We start from the raw sequence: 20,381 nt of genomic DNA, 5'->3' as shown, positions 1-20,381 counted from the left end.
GAGGCATGAAACATTAACTTATCTGGTAGTGTAGGTGCTATAGAGAGGTACTCAAAACATCCATAGAGGCATGAAACATTAACTTATCTGGTAGGGAAGGTAGGTACATTAGAGAGGTACTCAATACATCCATAGAGGCATGAAACATTAACTTATCTGGTAGTGTAGGTACTATAGAGAGGTACTCGAAACATCCATAGAGGCATGAAACATTAACTTATCTGGTAGTGTAGGTACACTAGAATGGTACTCAATACATCCATAGAGGCATGAAACATTAACTTATCTGGTAGGGAAGGTACTATAGAGAGGTACTCAAAACAACCATCGAGGCATGAAACATTAACTTATCTGGTAGGGAAGGTAGGTACATTAGAGAGGTACTCAATACATCCATAGAGGCATGAAACATTAACTTATCTGGTAGTGTAGGTACTATAGAGAGGTACTCGAAACATCCATAGAGGCATGAAACATTAACTTATCTGGTAGGGAAGGTACAATAGAGAGGTACTCAAAACAACCATAGAGGCATGAAACATTAACTTATCTGGTAGTGTAGGTACACTAGAATGGTACTCAATACATCCATAGAGGCATGAAACATTAACTTATCTGGCAGGGTAGGTACACTAGAGAGGTACTCGAACTTATCTGGTAAGAACAAAATGCTTAACAAGTTTCTTCACTGTAGAACTACATATATATAAACACATCTAGCAGTGTTTTGTACATGAATCAATTACACCTTGTGGATAAATATTCTTAAAAAGTGCTCTTGTAAAGTCACATTTGGGAATCCTTGCCTGTGGAATGCTAAACTGAATATGAACCCGAAATTACCTGATAAAGTGTGAATTGTCTTTTGCCAGTACTTAGTGAAAATGCTGAATGATGTATACCATATTATATCAGTGAGTCAAACTTAATATTCTCTTTCCTTACTGCATACTATTAATTTAATCTTACATTAGTAGGTCGGGTTATTGTTTTGTGAGACTTAATTTATGCAACTGAAATGTATCAACTCATTATTTTGAAAAATTCTCACTTTATTCATGAGAACCATTTCCACCACCTCCATAGTATGTAATAATCTTTTGTCAAAGAACAATAAATTATATGTCATAAAATATGCACAGTATGGAGAACATTTGCCTCTGTTTAAATTATTACCTAGATTTCTACAACTTGTATCTCAGGATGACTGGAACACTAAATGTAAATAATCCACAGTTACAAATGGCAAATGTATTGGCACAGAAAATTGAGGGCGCCATTTCAAATCATTTCCAACAATCAGAAGCTTTTCTTCAACTAATGCAGTAAGGTGCTTGATTTGATGATTTGATGATTTGAGGATTAGGTTTGAGTAGTTCTTAATCAAGGATGATCCCATCATATTTTGTGTGAGAATAACTGTCCAGATATCACTGTTGGGGAAACCACATAATTTTATTATTTTTTTAGTTGTTACCCTCAATGAGAAGAAGTGATAACATATACAGGTATCAGATTGTGTAAGAAAGTCATAGCCTTACAGTCTTTAAATAGATTTAAACTGCCTACTGTAGGAGCCACATCAAGTTGTGTTTGAAAGCAATTGAAGTACATAAACATAGCTAAAGAGCATAACACATACATATATGCATCAACAAAGAACCTTTATGCAGTTTTACATTGTGAATGTTGTCTGTGCTCTATTAAGCATATAAACCGTTTTTTTTTAACAATTATCAATCAAATAGCTTTTGTACAACTCCTTTGTTTATAGTTGGAAGGTTTGTACTAAAATATTGAAAACTTGAGATTTCATTGATGACTTTATCTTTGTTTTGATTTTCAGGGTGCAAGTAACTGTTTCATCATCACAACCACCTTCAAGTCGGCTACAAGAAAATATACAACAACTTGGCTGTGAAAATGACAATCCAGAGATAGCTTCATTTCAATACTTAAACGAATTCTTTGATATTAGCTGGTGTGAAGTAACTTTTGTAAGTATTATATTCCCACTGCCTCTATGTAATACATTTTCATTCAGTGGAGTGTTGTTAGAGGTATCAGTAGTGTATGTTGACTCTCCTGTTCAGTTATCTACTTGCCATCTACTGGAATTGATTCAGATTGCCTGGAGTGTTGTTAGAGGTTTCAGTGTGTTGACTCTCCTGTTCAGTTATCTACTTGAAATCTACTGGAGAAGATTCAGGTGCCTGGAGTGTTGTTAGAGGTTTCATTGGTGTGTGTTGACTCTCCTGTTCAGTTATCTACTTGAAATCTACTGGAGAAGATTCAGGTGCCTGGAGTGTTGTTAGAGGTTTCATTGGTGTGTGTTGACTCTCCTGTTCAGTTATCTACTTGAAATCGACTGGAGAAGATTAAGGTGCCTGGAGTGTTGTTAGAGGTTTCATTGGTGTATGTTGACTCTCCTGCTCAGTTATCTACCTGAAATCTACTGGAGAAGATTCAGATTGCCTGGAGTGTTGTTAGAGGTTTCAGTGGTGTTTGTTGACTCTCCTGCTCAGTTATCTACTTGAAATCTACTGGAGAAGATTCAGGTGCCTGGAGTGTTGTTAGAGGTTTCAGTGGTGTATGTTGACTCTCCTGTTCAGGTATCTACTTGTAGTCTACTGGAGAAGATTCAGGTGCCTGGAGTGTTGTTAGAGGTTCAGTGGTGTATGTTGACTCTCCTGCTCAGTTATCTACATGCAATCTTCTGGAGAAGATTCAGGTGCCTGGAGTGTTGTTAGAGGTTCAGTGGTGTATGTTGACTCTCCTGTTCAGTTATCTACTTGAAATCTACTGGAGAAGATTCAGGTGCCTGGAGTGTTGTTAGAGGTTTCATTGGTGTATGTTGACTCTCCTGTTCAGTTATCTACTTGAAATCTACTGGAGAAGATTCAGGTGCCTGGAGTGTTGTTAGAGGTTTCATTGGTGTGTGTTGACTCTCCTGTTCAGTTATCTACTTGAAATCTACTGGAGAAGATTCAGGTGCCTGGAGTGTTGTTAGAGGTTTCATTGGTGTGTGTTGACTCTCCTGTTCAGTTATCTACTTGAAATCGACTGGAGAAGATTAAGGTGCCTGGAGTGTTGTTAGAGGTTTCATTGGTGTGTGTTGACTCTCCTGTTCAGTTATCTACTTGAAATCGACTGGAGAAGATTAAGGTGCCTGGAGTGTTGTTAGAGGTTTCATTGGTGTGTGTTGACTCTCCTGTTCAGTTATCTACTTGAAATCTACTGGAGAAGATTCAGGTGCCTGGAGTGTTGTTAGAGGTTTCATTGGTGTGTGTTGACTCTCCTGTTCAGTTATCTACTTGAAATCGACTGGAGAAGATTAAGGTGCCTGGAGTGTTGTTAGAGGTTTCATTGGTGTGTGTTGACTCTCCTGTTGAGTTATCTACTTGAAATCGACTGGAGAAGATTAAGGTGCCTGGAGTGTTGTTAGAGGTTTCATTGGTGTGTGTTGACTCTCCTGTTCAGTTATCTACTTGAAATCGACTGGAGAAGATTAAGGTGCCTGGAGTGTTGTTAGAGGTTTCATTGGTGTGTGTTGACTCTCCTGTTCAGTTATCTACTTGAAATCGACTGGAGAAGATTCAGGTGCCTGGAGTGTTGTTAGAGGTTTCATTGGTGTGTGTTGACTCTCCTGTTCAGTTATCTACTTGAAATCTTCTGGAGAAGATTCAGGTGCCTGGAGTGTTGTTAGAGGTTTCATTGGTGTGTGTTGACTCTCCTGTTCAGTTATCTACTTGAAATCTACTGGAGAAGATTCAGGTGCCTGGAGTGTTGTTAGAGGTTTCATTGGTGTGTGTTGACTCTCCTGTTCAGTTATCTACTTGAAATCGACTGGAGAAGATTCAGGTGCCTGGAGTGTTGTTAGAGGTTTCATTGGTGTGTGTTGACTCTCCTGTTCAGTCATCTACTTGAAATCTACTGGAGAAGATTCAGGTGTCTGGAGTGTTGTTAGAGGTTTCATTGGTGTTTGTTGACTCTCTGGCTGTGTGTTGACTTGGACAAGACCTTGTTCCTCATTCAAAACTAATAATATCATAATGTGATAATTTTGTCCCCACTCCACTCTCTAATGGGACTTTCTTGACAATCCCTTAGAGGTGACTCAGGTGTTAATTGTGTGTTACATTAATTTTTCTGAGCTATCTTGTCGTACTGTACATATATATCACAACTCTTGTAGTTAAATCAACCTCTCTTGAGAAAACATACTTATCCCACATTCCAAACTAAGTAAATAATCTTATTCAATGGGTATTAAACACCAAAAATAAAGAAGAAATTTGAAGATACACCAAGAGCCACTGCTGCTGTTTATGAATATTGCAGCAGAATTTCATTGAAAAACCCTTTTCTTACCAATGACATTTTTTCACTCAAGTTGTAATTACCTAAAAATGACATGTTTTAAACTGAGTTCTTGTGGGTATGTTCGAATGTCTTACAATTGATTGCCTATGACAATGTTAATTCCTTCCAAGACATTGCTGTTGGCCACCTTGAATTTCCTATCATGTAGATTTCTAATTTCAACTATCACTTTCAGATATAATTGATGACTTTGTCCTGACAATGAATATGAGGTGTATAATAAATAACTCTATATTGCAATAATTGGCTCTCAAATTTCAAAGTACATTTATTGATGGCAGATCTGTTGCTATGATACCATAACAAAAAAGGAAAGTAGCTTAACGTCAGGATATGTTGACATTGATATACCTGTTCAATTGGTGGTTGTTGTTAGATATGCAGTATCATTAATGACATCTGATAGCATTTCCTGTATTATCAGGGACAATGTGACAAGGACACAGATAGTTAATATGTCATATGATCATAAATAACAGGATTGTTGAAGTACTTAAGTCGGACAACCATTCATCATAAGAAGGTTTTATCACTAGAAACAGTAGTTATCATTGTATGGATGGAACCACTGACAAGACAAAATACAAGTAAAATCAGGTATCCACTTCAAGTATCCATCGGATATCCATCAAATCAGGTATCCACTTCAAGTATCCATCGGATATCCATCAAATCAGATATCCACTTCTGTTTTCCATTCTTAAAATAGTTTGCTAGATGCAAGTTGCAATTTTCATGTACATAAAAAACAAATATGTTTATCTAGTATTAAAATAGCTGCAAGCGTTTGTGCTGCTCCTATTAACCAATGACATGTTTGTTACATAATGTCTTTTGAGTTTCTGAATGGCTTAGACCAGGAATGTATAGCACTGAATGTGGGTAAAATTGGGGGGTAGGATATATTGTGGATAGGAGCCATAGAGGGGAGTGAGGAGTTGGTGGCAGCTAGGTTTCATTGAAACACCATATACTGCATATGCAAGGTTAAAACTACAGACAGTCCAGAGTAAAACTTTTCTTTCTTAGCATTGGTGGAAAATGTGTCAAAGGAATTAGAGTACTATCTTTGAACCAGAAAGTTGAATAGTTTACATTGTAATAGAGGGAGACATACCAGAATCTTTAGTGTCATATTTTGAGTATGAAGATGTTAATTTGGCTTGTTCTGGATAGAGGGTGAGTGGGGGTGACATGGAGAAGATTGCAGGGAATGGTTTGACTACATTGAAACATTATACATTGGATGTATATTGGTGGTACATGTGAGTAATCTTAACCTATTTACCTCATACAGGACACAATTACAAACCAGCATCTCACATCCACTACAAACTTGCCAATCTATCTTGGAGGAAAATTTTGGGCACCTTCTCAGACAATGGACGATTCCAGTGATTTTATTGGATTCCTTTTGGTAGTGGTTGTGCCCAGTGCGATACTTCTTGCAATTGTAATGATACTGTTCTGCCTGATGTTTTGCAACAGACAAGGAATGTGAGTAAATGACTCCATGCAGTTTATCAAATTAGTTGTCTTTATCTCTGATCATTTCTTTCATCTCTCATTGTTTAATTGCGAATTTAATAAAGTAAAACAAGATGATAGGGGGGGCTCAATAATATTTAACTTGGGGTAAATGGCAGATGGGTTGGGGGACTCAATAATGTTTTACATGGGGTAAATGGCAGGTGGGTTGGGGGAGTGGCTCAATAATGTTTTACATGGGGACAATGGTAGGTGGGTTGGGGGAGGGACTCAATAATGTTTTGCATGGGGACAATGGCACGTGGGTTGATGGGAGGGACTCAATAATGTTTTACATGGGGACATTGGTAGGTGGGTTGGGGGAGTGGCTCAATAATGTTTTACATGGGGACAATGGCATTTGGAGGTCTGTATAGTGCAAACAACAATTGGAAGCTTGCGTTATTATCCTCTGAATAGCTGTCGATAACTATTAACTATTTATTTGCATCTGCATCATTCATAGTTTAGTGTTCATATGAGCCAATGCATGGTTTCCTCACAAATTAAGCATGGTTTCCTAACAAACTAAGTATGGTTTCCTAACAAACTAAGCACGGTTTCCTAACAAACTAAGCATGGTTTTCTAACAAATTTATCTATCAGTTATATATCTAAGTCATTAACTCTTGATAAATGCGTTTCGCCCTTCTCCCTTCTGGTACCTTCCCTTCTCTTACTTCAAATTCATTGCTACAGCAGGGCTTGACAAACCCGATGGCATCGAGGGATTTTGCTGTTGGTACCCAATGGTTATATTTCAGTTAACAGAAACTACCCTACCGATGGCATAAAATGATGCAACTCCTCTGTGCTGATTTTGTGCCACTAATATTTGCCTGCAGTGGTTAAAACAAATTTGTTCTAATGCTAGAAGGTTTTATAGCATCATTAGGAAATGAAAATACCATACAACAGATTGTTTAATTGATAATTCCACCTCCCTCCCTGACATTTAATTATCATCATAGACTTTCCATACACGTTTGTCACCAATGCTACAATAACCAAGTTACACTGTTTTGTCTTTTATGGCTTTGGCAGTTATTTTGGTGGTACATTTCGGAAATAAATAAAAAATTAATACTATCGGAACAACTAACTTTGCTACCCCCTTCAACTCCTACTCACATGGCTACTAATTTCTGTACTTTTATTGCAAATCTTAATTGTAAGTAAGTTTGTAGACTATTCCTACTACTTTCCTGACCCTCACTCCCTCAACCTGGAAGCCTCATCTTCTGTGTAACCAGAATAGGGGCATGAATATTCATGATCCCAATTATCCAATGAGGTAAGTATTTACAGACTGCCATTGTGGAATTCACCATTAAAATTCTTGGAATGTCCTGTGACAGATAAGAAGCAGGTCAGTTGGATAACTATTATCTTGTGTAAAAGTAAGTTGGCCTTACTTTTACACATTCTATTACACAGGCTCTCTAGTGGATAAGCAGTTTGCTAACAGTTTCATTTTATTTTAACTATTATCTTGAGCGGAGTCTCACAATTGAACAGCAATTTACAAGATAATAGCATCCATGGATAGAAATAAATGACAGTACAGGTACCACATGCAGATCTGACATGGTAGTAAGCCTATATGTTCACTTTGTGTGAGTCATAGTAACAATGTAGGAACTGATAAGAATGCTACTGGTGTTTTAAAGATGTCAATGGAAAAGGGTATGGTGATATTTAAATGTTTTGGAGGGAAAGGTGATTATGAGCTGAACTGTTGGGCTTACATTTGTATCAGAAAGCATTGGCAATCATAGACATGACCATGTAGTGTTTCTTTGCAGTTAAATATATTTAAAGTAATCTTTTCTTGAGTCAGTCTATTATATATGGACTTCCTTCTTCTCTCTCCACTCCCCCTCTGCCGGGCCAGCCTTCCTTATCCTATCCTTATTGTCCTCCCACTTCTTTGCCCATCAGGTCATTCTGTGCTGGCATATATGCAGACTAGTCTTGGCAATTCCAATGTGTTGTAATTCTGCCTGGAAGTATTAATCAGGTTAAATGATAACTTGCTTTGTTTCTTTTATTCCCCACAGAGAGAAGAGAAATCAAAGCACACCTGAGTAAGTAAATGTTGATGTGCAGTAAAAATTAATCAAATGACATCAAATATGACTATGAATGACTATGCAAGTTTTATCTTAACTTTAATCAGACCGAGGAATTTTCACCAACAATTTAAGGGCACCAACAATTCAGGAAGTGAACAATGCTTGTGTCCTGTAACTTGTGAAGTTTGTGTACTCATGATGGTATCTAGGAGGTGGGGGAAGGGGAATGGTCCCCTGTGCTGTAGCCTGACTAGGCGGTGGGGGAATGGGGGATGGTCCCCTGTGCCGCTGCCTGGCTAGGAGGTGGGAGAAAGGGGAATTGTCCCTGTGCTGCTGCCTGACTAGGAGGTAGGGGAAGGGGAATAGTCCCCTGTGCTGCTGCCCTACTAGGAGGTGGGGGAAGGGGAATAGCCCCTGTGCTGCTGCCGGACTAGGCAGTGGGGAAAGGGGGATGGTCCCCTGTGCCCCGGCCTGACTAGGAGGTGGGGGAATGGGAATAGCCTCTGTGCTGCTGCCTGACTAGGAGGTGGGGGAAGGGGAATAGTCCCCTGTGCTGCTGCCTGACTAGGAGGTGGGGGAAGGGGAATAGCCCCTGTGCTGCTGCCTGACTAGGAGGTGGGGGAAGGGGGATGGTCCCCTGTGCCGCTGCCTGGCTAGGAGGTGGGAGAACGGGAATAGCCCCTGTGCTGCTGCCTGACTAGGCGGTGGGGGAAGGGGGATGGTCCCCTGTGCCGCTGCCTGGCTAGGAGGTGGGGGAAGGGGAATAGCCCCTGTGCTGCTGCCTGACTAGGAGGTGGGGGAAGGGGAATAGTCCCCTGTGCTGCTGCCTGACTAGGAGGTGGGGGAAGGGGAATAGCCCCTGTGCTGCTGCCTGACTAGGCGGTGGGGAAAGGGGGATGGTCCCCTGTGCCCCGGCCTGACTAGGAGGTGGGGGAATGGGAATAGCCCGTGCTGCTGCCTGACTAGGCGGTGGGGGAAGGGGGATGGTCCCCTGTGCCGCTGCCTGGCTAGGAGGTGGGGGAAGGGGAATAGTCCCCTGTGCTGCTGCCTGACTAGGAGGTGGGGGAAGGGGATGGTCCCCTGTGCCCCGGCCTGACTGCAAGCTTGTCTTGAATATAGTTCTTCCTTTACTCCATCTACTGGGCACCCAACCCCACATTCAATTTCTTTTCCATTACACCAAGCTTTAGTTACCCCATAAATGTTGTACTTACCAACGTAAATGAATCAGGTAGCTAGAAGTAAGGACCCCACAATTTAAGACGAGTCCTCAATCATGAGATTAAAGCAGAAGCTTCCCAACTTGGCTTTTTCTTTACTTACAAAATCTTCTGCTGTACCTACAGACATATATTAGTGCAAAAAATTTAGAATCATATACCTTCTTACCAAGGTTGGACATGTCTATTCCAAGTTTCAAGTACTTAAAATTCATGAATTAGTAACAAGAAAACTTTCATAGCTGATATGATAAGGCACATATCCGGATGTGGTAAGGCTTTTTTGGGAAATACGCAAACAGTGATAGGATATGATATGATATGAATGATGTTACAAGGATTTCTATATTAGTATTCAATTTATCATAAACTACTGTTTTTAAAATACAAAAAGGATAAAAATATAGGGTATAAGAAGAGGACCAAATTGTTAAACCTAATGGATGCTTCTTATGTTACCATGTTAACCCCCCCCCCCCCTCCCCATCCCCAGATTTAAGAATTCACCCCAAAAGTGTTTTCCAGGAATTCAGTCTCTTCCTTGTTTGAAATCCCAGTGCCAAACCCTTGTTCAATATAGTAGTACAGTATATGCACAAATAAATCAAAGAAAATGGTAGTAATTTGTGTGGGAGGTAAAGTTGCCATGTAATGCCAAGTCATGGTATTGTTTGTTTACTTTGTTCCTTTCTTTCCTGTTTTCCAACCGTGGAGTTTGTTCAAAAGATGCTGACTGTTTTACCTGTTACAATGGAATCAAAAGGTTCTTGGAAAACAGGGGAATCTTAAATCTTGCTCTGTGTTGGGAAAGTAAAATTTTCTTTAGACATGGTAACAATTAAATGTCTGGGTAAGGCGTGAAATTTTGGAATGAATATTTTGTAACCCAGATACTATAGAATCCCACACAAAGACATTAAAATAAGCATACACAATCATTTCATAGGTGTAAAGTGATAATGCAGTACACATTAGGGAATAATGTATCAGTATAATACAGTACACAGTAGGGAGTAATGTATCAGTATAATACAGTACACAGTAGGGAGTAATGTATCAGTATAATACAGTACACAGTAGGGAATAATGTATCCAGTATCATGCAGTATACAGTAGGGAATAATGTATCCAGTGTCATACAGTACACAGTAGGGAATAATGTATCCAGTATAACACAGTACACAGTAGGAATAATGTATCAGTATAATACAGTACACAGTAGGGAATAATGTATCCAGTATAATGCAGTATACAGTAGGGAATAATGTATCAGTATCATACAGTACACAGTAGGGAATAATGTATCCAGTATAATACAGTATACAGTAAGGAATAATGTATCCAGTATCATGTAGTATACAGTAGGGAATAATGTATCCAGTGTCATACAGTACACAGTAGGGAATAATGTATCCAGTATAATGCAGTATACAGTAGGGAATAATGTATCAGTATAATACAGTACACAGTAGGGAATAATGTATCCAGTATAACACAGTACACAGTAGGAATAATGTATCAGTATAATACAGTACACAGTAGGGAATAATGTATCCAGTATAATGCAGTATACAGTAGGGAATAATGTATCAGTATAATACAGTACACAGTAGGGAATAATGTATCAGTATAATACAGTACACAGTAGGAATAATGTATCAGTATAATACAGTACACATTAGGGAATAATGTATCAGTATCATACAGTACACAGTAGGGAATAATGTATCCAGTATAATACAGTATACAGTAAGGAATAATGTATCCAGTATCATGTAGTATACAGTAGGGAATAATGTATCCAGTGTCATACAGTACACAGTAGGGAATAATGTATCCAGTATAATGCAGTATACAGTAGGGAATAATGTATCAGTATAATACAGTACACAGTAGGGAATAATGTATCCAGTATAACACAGTACACAGTAGGAATAATGTATCAGTATAATACAGTACACAGTAGGGAATAATGTATCCAGTATAATGCAGTATACAGTAGGGAATAATGTATCAGTATAATACAGTACACAGTAGGGAATAATGTATCAGTATAATACAGTACACAGTAGGAATAATGTATCAGTATAATACAGTACACATTAGGGAATAATGTATCCAGTATAATGCAGTATACAGTAGGGAATAATGTATCAGTATAATACAGTACACAGTAGGGAATAATGTATCCAGTATAACACAGTACACAGTAGGAATAATGTATCAGTATAATACAGTACACAGTAGGGAATAATGTATCCAGTATAATGCAGTATACAGTAGGGAATAATGTATCAGTATAATACAGTACACAGTAGGGAATAATGTATCAGTATAATACAGTACACAGTAGGAATAATGTATCAGTATAATACAGTACACATTAGGGAATAATGTATCCAGTATCATGTAGTATACAGTAGGGAATAATGTATCCAGTATCATGCAGTACACAGTAGGGAATAATGTATCCAGTATCATGCAGTACACAGTAGGGAATAATGTATCAGTATAATACAGTACACAGTAGGGAATAATGTATCCAGTATCATGCAGTATACAGTAGGGAATAATGTATCCAGTATCATGCAGTACACAGTAGGGAATAATGTATCCAGTATCATGCAGTATACAGTAGGGAATAATGTATCAGTATCATGCAGTATACAGTAGGGAATAATGTATCAGTATAATACAGTACACAGTAGGGAATAATGTATCCAGTATCATGCAGTACACAGTAGGAATAATGTATCCAGTATAATGCAGTACACAGTAGGGAATAATGTATCCAGTATCATGTAGTATACAATAGGGAATAATGTATCCAGTATCATGCAGTACACAGTAGGGAATAATGTATCAGTATAATACAGTACACAGTAGGGAATAATGTATCCAGTATCATGCAGTACACAGTAAGGAATAATGTATCAGTATAATACAGTACACAGTAGGGAATAATGTATCCAGTATCATGCAGTACACAGTAGGAATAATGTATCCAGTATCATGCAGTATACAGTAGGGAATAATGTATCCAGTATCATGTAGTATACAGTAGGGAATAATGTATCCAGTGTCATGCAGTACACAGTAGGGAATAATGTATCAGTATAATGCAGTACACTGTAGGGAATAATGTATCCAGTATCATGCAGTATACAGTAGGGAATAATGTATCCAGTATCATGCAGTACACAGTAGGGAATAATGTATCCAGTATAATGCAGTACACATTAGGGAATAATGTATCCAGTATAATACAGTACACAGTAGGAATAATGTATCAGTATAATACAGTACACAGTAGGGAATAATGTATCCAGTATCATGCAGTACACAGTAGGAATAATGTATCCAGTATAATGCAGTATACAGTAAGGAATAATGTATCAGTATAATACAGTACACATTAGGGAATAATGTATTCAGTATCATGCAGTATACAGTAGGGAATAATGTATCCAGTATCATACACAGTAAGGAATAATGTATCCAGTATCATGCAGTACACAGTAGGAATAATGTATCAGTATAATACAGTACACTGTAGGGAATAATGTATCAGTATAATACAGTACACAGTAGGGAATAATGTATCCAGTATCATGCAGTATACAGTAGGGAATAATGTATCCAGTATCATACACAGTAAGGAATAATGTATCCAGTATCATGCAGTACACAGTAGGGAATAATGTATCCAGTATCATGCAGTACACAGTAGGGAATAATGTATCAGTATAATACAGTACACAGTAGGGAATAATGTATCAGTATAATACAGTACACAGTAGGGAATAATGTATCCAGTATAATACAGTACACAGTAGGAATAATGTATCCAGTATCATGCAGTATACAGTAGGGAATAATGTATCCAGTATCATGCAGTACACAGTAGGGAATAATGTATCAGTATAATACAGTACACAGTAGGGAATAATGTATCCAGTATCATGCAGTATACAGTAGGGAATAATGTATCCAGTATCATGCAGTACACAGTAGGGAATAATGTATCAGTATAATACAGTACACAGTAGGGAATAATGTATCCAGTATCATGCAGTATACAGTAGGGAATAATGTATCCAGTATCATGCAGTACACAGTAGGAATAATGTATCAGTATAATACAGTACACAGTAGGGAATAATGTATCAGTATAATACAGTACACAGTAGGAATAATGTATCAGTATAATACAGTACACAGTAGGGAATAATGTATCCAGTATCATGCAGTACACAGTAGGAATAATGTATCCAGTATAATGCAGTATACAGTAAGGAATAATGTATCAGTATAATACAGTACACATTAGGGAATAATGTATTCAGTATCATGCAGTATACAGTAGGGAATAATGTATCCAGTATCATACACAGTAAGGAATAATGTATCCAGTATCATGCAGTACACAGTAGGAATAATGTATCAGTATAATACAGTACACAGTAGGGAATAATGTATCAGTATAATACAGTACACAGTAGGGAATAATGTATCAGTATAATACAGTACACAGTAGGGAATCATGTATCCAGTATCATGCAGTATACAGTAGGGAATAATGTATCCAGTATCATACACAGTAAGGAATAATGTATCCAGTATCATGCAGTACACAGTAGGAATAATGTATCAGTATAATACAGTACACAGTAGGAATAATGTATCAGTATAATACAGTACACTGTAGGGAATAATGTATCAGTATAATACAGTACACAGTAGGGAATAATGTATCCAGTATCATACACAGTAAGGAATAATGTATCCAGTATCATGCAGTACACAGTAGGAATAATGTATCAGTATAATACAGTACACAGTAGGAATAATGTATCAGTATAATACAGTACACAGTAGGGAATAATGTATCAGTATAATACAGTACACAGTAGGGAATCATGTATTCAGTATCATGCAGTATACAGTAGGGAATAATGTATCCAGTATCATACACAGTAAGGAATAATGTATCCAGTATCATGCAGTACACAGTAGGAATAATGTATCAGTATAATACAGTACACAGTAGGAATAATGTATCAGTATAATACAGTACACTGTAGGGAATAATGTATCAGTATAATACAGTACACAGTAGGGAATAATGTATCCAGTATAATACAGTACACTGTAGGAATAATGTACCCAGTATGCTTTGCAATATGGATGAATTTTTCTACGAATGCAAAGATATATACCAGTTGTGCACAGGAACCATGGCATTCTATATGACACTCAGTTCAAAGCCTACACATCCCAAATTGTTCTAGTTCATTTCTGAAGAAAAAATGACATCAGTTATTTGTAGGGACAAATAAAACAGCATACACAGGCACCTACAGACTGTAGTCGAAGAATATTACTAACTGTTTTTTCATAGGATGAATATCCATGTGTTTTTACTAAGAGAAAGCCACCTTATTATTGACATGTGGAAATCCCCTGTTGTACCTACAGAGATACAGTAATGGTGTGAAATTACGTCCATCACATAACATTTTTACATGTTGTAATAAAATATAAACATTAGGTTTACCAGTCAATCATGATTTTGTGGAGTATGTAAATGTTGACCACTTTATTAAAACAACTTTTACCAATTAATTTTGATAACAGTTTGAACAATATTTGCTACAAATATTGCAAGGATTACAAATGTGGATTAATATCCTGACTGGTTTAAGTTTCATGTCATGTACGTCAACTAAATGAGATTTTCTATTTAAGTTTGTAAGTTACTTTGCACAGGTGATGAAAATTTAATAATATGCAAAATTATCTTGTTTATCAATTCTTATTTATACATAGCTTGTTTAGTAACTATCACTTTGTGAAAAACTCATCAAGCACTATTAAGTTAGATGAACTGTAATTTTGGTTAATACTAGATAAGTTTGGTAAGATTGACAGCCTTCATGTAGAGAGTTGTTTAAAAAGGGCTGACTTCCTAGGAAGTCGACACATTTTCAAACCTGCCAGTACTTAATATAATAAATCAAACTATAAAAATTTGCACAGGAAATTTGAAATGAGTTATGACAGAAAGCAGGAATGGCATATTTGTCACCTTAATTATATTTTTAATCATGACAGACAATAGGTGGAGCTTGTCAGATTTAACAGTGGTTCTCAAAACATTTCTTGTTTATCCAATACATTAAATTCAGAAACTAAGTTGAACCATTTAAGAATCTCACAGAATGAATGCCTGTGAATGCCTGCAGATTTATTTAATCTTCTCAATAATTACTTTCATTTGACAAAGAAGTAACTATTTGGAGGGTGTCAGTGAGATCAGGGATGAAATTAAAGTCTCATTATGTATTCCATTATAAGTATGACCCACCAGATTCCAAACTCTATATGTGTACTCTGTTGTGTACTAAACAGTTGAAATGCTGAGCTCAGAAAGTGTTGATCTTTGTATTATTGGGATATTGGTACAATAAACAACAAACTTTATGAATAAGGAAATTGAAAATAAATAATGGCAGTAGCAAGGAAGTGCTAGTTTGTCCTCACATTACTATACTATACACTGAAGGAAGTGTCTGGGGAAAATACTTCTGTATTAGTCAATGGAATTGGAACAACCATGCAAGCCAACTAATATTCTACTTCACTCTTTGATCAATAACCAGGTTATGAACCATTAGTAAATTGATTACTGTTTGGCCCGAATTTACCCTTTATTTAAGTAGGGTTTATGCAAATACATTCCTGTATGCTTCTGTGTTGGTGTTAGCTTCAGTGCTTGTTTACATGTCTTGGATATGATGAGCAATGTGGTTTATCTCACAATATAACTGCTAGTCAATATAACACATTTCTCTCTAATTGGTTTTTATTGCATATCATAACTAGACCCTGCCTCTTGTCACAAGTTATGTGAAGAGAAATATTTATGGCCTTGTGATCCTTTCAGTTTCAGAATTTATCAGGCATGTTTTGAAGAGTTGATGAAGATATAGCATGAATTGGGTTAATTTGATTAGGTCTATACCAGATCAAGTGAGGTACATTTGTGTCCTTAAATATCACATATATGCTTAGTTAGCAATTACCCTTAAATATCACATATGCTTTGCAGTTACCCTTAAATATCCGTATGCTTAGCGATTACCCTTAAATATCACATATGCTTAGCAGTTACTGTTCCCAACTGTTTCAAAGTGATGAAGTATTCTCAAACACTATTGGTGCAAACTGTATCTGCAAAAGACAAAGAATCTTTCAAATTTCTTTATTAATCCTGGAGATTTGACCTGTTTAATAATACTTTGTTATGCAGTTACTGGGATATACTAAGACCTAAATGCTGTTTAACAGTAGGACAGTAAACAAGACTCGCACAAAAGGAAATGTCTAATAACGGTAATTTGACCTAGTTTCGAATGAGGTGTAACAGAAGTGTTAAACACCACCGTCGATCCCAGAAAATACACACACAGCTTGCTACCGTCCGTAATTAGACACTAGTGTACAGTCAGTACATACAGCTGTGGTCAATACCCACAGCACAGTATACAAACGATACAGCGATGGACATCTCAGGTCCAGCTAAAGATAACAATTAAGGTATCACGTTGTACTGTCTGCATTTTGTAGCGACACGAACAAAACGTCACTTGCAAGCAACAGAAAGTTAACTTTTTCAGATGGCCGCACGCGGTTTGGGGCGAGTCTTCAATGGCTTTTAGCAAAATTGGCAAATGTATGGAAATTTCTTACAGTGCACCTCTAATAGGTATAAATCACTACGATACGATAGGATATGATATGTCTTGTAAGTGTCTTGTATAAATCATTACACATTTATTATAATGTTACTCCCTGCACAGTAGGTATGTACTACAGTACCCTCATGCACTTATTACACAGTGTTACAACAGCTACTCCAGTTCATGTGTTTCCAAATCAATGAAATTCAAATAAGCCAACTATTCAGTGGAACAAAAGTAGTACTGTATGTACAATTAATATTACAGGCATCAGATGTGGGTATAGATGAGTGATGTAATCCTTAAGAGAGATCTGGAGGGTTAGGTAAAGGAAAATTTATATTTGCCTCTAAAACAGGACAGGATGATTGCATTTGTTGGTTAAACTTGTACTAACATACGTACAGTAGGTAGGTAAGAGTGTTGTAAAAGTTTACTTTTACTTTTCTTCATTGTCACACTGCATTGTACCTAGTGGTGGAGCTAGGGGTATTGGTCGGGGGGGCGAGAATGGTCTGTAGGGGCGCTTTCGACACTATCTAAGTGGAGCGCCACCACAGGTTGGCGCGGAGCGTACAGAAATTTTTTGAGTAAAGATACTCCCTAGATCGCCAAAAATGACCCTTTCCGGGCCTTGCTATTATTTGCAGATAAACGAAGAATAAATAGCTGTTAGAGCATTTTGTCAGAAAATGACACCAACAAAATGTGACAAATGTCAATAGGTAGATGAGAGCACAATAAAAAAGTCAACAATCGCAAATAAGTAAAAAGTGGTTAAAAGCTGAAAAGGGCACCTGCAGTCCATTTGAGTCCGTCGGGGGGGGGGGGCATCCGCCCCCCCTGACTGTATGGACGCTCCGCCACTGATTGTACCTGCAATACCCTAACTTTCAGTTCAGGTATTGTGGACTATATGTTACCACTGCACATGTGTGCATTCATATTGTAATGCATCCATCCAGTTTTGAAGTCGCAACTTAATCAAGATTTTGAAAGAAGTCAAACATACTTTCTGGTTGTACATCTATGACATAGCATTCGTTCACCTGTGATACAACAGCTAGATATGACCATCTCTCCAAAATGTCAGGCAGGAATTGAGCTTGACCATTTTCATTTCTACTGGATGTAAAAGGCATATATGCTATGCTATGCCTGTGTGAATGTATGTATGTGACCCTTGCTTGTAAACATGGCAACTTAATAGGTTAATGGTGGATGAACTTTGTACTTGGTGTGTGGATCTGTCTTATTGGGTAAAAGAAGCCTATTGTTTTCTGTGAAGTTCAATGATCATTTTGGGTCAATAGAGGTCAAGGTTTAAAAACTCTGTGAACATGATAACTCAAAGGTACATCTTTGTTGAGCTTCGTACATGGTTTGTGCATTCATTTTGTTAAGTATAAGAACCCTTTGAAACTGTTGTAGGTCAAATGTCATTTGCAGTCTGCCACTGGTTACATGCATACTCTATTAAGAAGCTGTTACATTAACATTTATGGATATGTGTTACATGCATAGTACTCTATTTAGTTGTCACATTCAAGGGTATGGATTTGTATTAATTATGTACTCTTTATGGAAACTTACAGTCAAATGTATCGATAATGTGTTCCATATACAGATCCAGTTACTTAACAAAACAGCATAGTATGATGCAGGTATAGCAACAGGCCTGTTACCCACAATGCTTCAGTTCTATTCAATAGACATATTGGTCTCAAGCTGGGGCCGTATTTGACGTCTAAAAGTTGGGGGGAACCCGGGGAAGGGGTTTAAGATGAGGGGGTGTCCCCCTCTCCTTGAGAATTTATTTATTTTCTAAAGTCCTTAGATGTAATATGGTACAATATTTATAGGTTATTTCCAAGTACTAGTTGTGTATTTGAAAATGTAATTATGCTATCTGCATAAAAGTGTTGCCAGATTTTGAATGCAACATAAAAAGTAACATGGATTTAAATGAGAATTGTCACAATAGCCGTTGTAATGGCATAATGAATAAGTATAAAGTATGGCAGAGCTGATAGTATTCCTGTAGCATTACCAACCAAATTACCGACCGAACTGGATAAAAAGCCAAGCTCAAGGTCTGGGAAAAGTGGGGGAAATGCCCCACCTTGCCCTCCCTCCCCCCACCCACATAATCCTGCCTATAGTCTCAAGACATACAATATAACTAGCAGTGGAAAGCAAAACTGAAGAAGTAAAATGTTGTTTACCTATTTCCTTTCTTGCCATCATCTTTAGAATTCAGCTGGCCCATCACAGTATGATCCGGCAGGCCAGCCAAGAACTCCGAAGTTTATCAAACAGACGAGATGGTGGTCCGACTCCTGTCGGTAGCAACACCCCTCAGATGGCTGGTACTCCGTAAGTCAACATTTGTTCCATTCACCAAGTTATACATGAAATTATTAACTGCTACCAGCTCTGTATATCTCAGCTTGTAAAATCAGTTTAGAAATATTCAAATGAAATAAATATGATCTATGACACTCAAAGCAGATCTTGTTGGTTTTACAATCAGTCAGCAATGAATGGCTACAGTTACTGCTACACATCTTCCTAGCAGTAAGTAACACTGCATTCATGTCTATTCTCTGACTTTATTATTTTCTTTTCTTTTGCATTTCTTTCCTCAATCTGAAACTGAAAGTTACCTGATGAATCTTTGATAGTTGAATTTGTTTTCAGCTTTTTTATGTTTGCCTTATTATTACATCATCAGTATTTCAATCATAACGATGCATTTAATTAGTTCTATGTTTGCAGGACTCTGAACCTTTCAATGTCACTACATATTTGAATATATTCACAAAACGTTTAAGTTACATCAAAGATGGAAAATGAAATATCAACTTGCAAGGCAATAAATGCAACACTTAATGTATGTTGCACAATGACATTATACTGGAGAAAGTTCCTTTCCTTATGTTGCGATTTGAACGTGGCATGACTACTTCGTACAGTGAGTTGCAGTGTGTTGCTGAGTTAAGCATTGTAATGTTAGTGATGAGGCATTACAAGTGCATCTGTCGGCTTCCTCAAGTAAATTTCTTCTTGCATTCAGGTACACTGGAAAAGATATTATTATTATTATTTAGTAAAATCCATCCACTGAAAGTTTGCGATGAAACAAATAGCTGAAACGAAATAGTTTGCCTTCGCTTAAGTATGCTTACTCACTCAGTGTACAAAATTGCCTTTCCCCGGTGGTATGTTGAATATAGTTAGTAATATTACCAACAGTAGCTAAGAAACAACATACCTTGTGGTCAACTTTGTCAAGCTTTTCTTTCCTTGCTCATAAATAATCCGTGACTGTCTGGCTAGAATGCTGTCCACACGAACCATTCTGGTTCTGAACAGCGATTGCTCCTTGGACAGTATTGGATCAATATGAAAACGGTTCACCATCTGTTGGCACT

General features: G+C 37.4%; 2 protein-coding genes across 9 annotated transcripts in view; one reads left to right on the top strand and one right to left on the bottom strand.

The window, feature by feature from the left end:
* The window catches only part of LOC139964608 (uncharacterized), a 159,327-nt gene extending 140,037 nt beyond the window's left edge, over positions 1–19,290 (bottom strand). For 2 of the 6 annotated variants that reach the window (XM_071966338.1, XM_071966339.1), the window contains exon 1: positions 19,173–19,289. In XM_071966338.1, coding sequence (XP_071822439.1) covers positions 19,173–19,216 — 44 coding nt within the window. In that variant the 5' untranslated portion in view covers positions 19,217–19,289. Of the gene's footprint in view, positions 1–19,172 lie in introns of all 6 variants that reach the window. The other 4 variants (XM_071966342.1, XM_071966343.1, XM_071966336.1 and 1 more) reach the window with 3 other exon arrangements.
* LOC139964612 (epsilon-sarcoglycan-like) overlaps positions 1–20,381 on the top strand; it is a 43,260-nt gene that overhangs the window by 10,461 nt on the left and 12,418 nt on the right. For all 3 annotated transcript variants that reach the window (XR_011792039.1, XM_071966362.1, XM_071966361.1), the window contains exons 6-9: positions 1,847–1,997; positions 5,681–5,880; positions 7,971–7,997; positions 19,201–19,323. Coding sequence is in view for 2 of the 3 variants with exons in the window: in XM_071966362.1 (XP_071822463.1) it covers positions 1,847–1,997; positions 5,681–5,880; positions 7,971–7,997; positions 19,201–19,323 (501 nt within the window). In the remaining variant the exon portion in view is untranslated. The remainder of the gene's footprint in view (positions 1–1,846; positions 1,998–5,680; positions 5,881–7,970; positions 7,998–19,200; positions 19,324–20,381) is intronic.

Source organism: Apostichopus japonicus, chromosome 23 (assembly GCF_037975245.1).
Source record: "Apostichopus japonicus isolate 1M-3 chromosome 23, ASM3797524v1, whole genome shotgun sequence".
NCBI classification, from domain to species: Eukaryota; Metazoa; Echinodermata; class Holothuroidea; order Aspidochirotida; family Stichopodidae; genus Apostichopus; species Apostichopus japonicus.
Note: the sequence above shows the minus strand (reverse complement) of the source record. Positions and strands in the feature narration are given on the sequence as shown.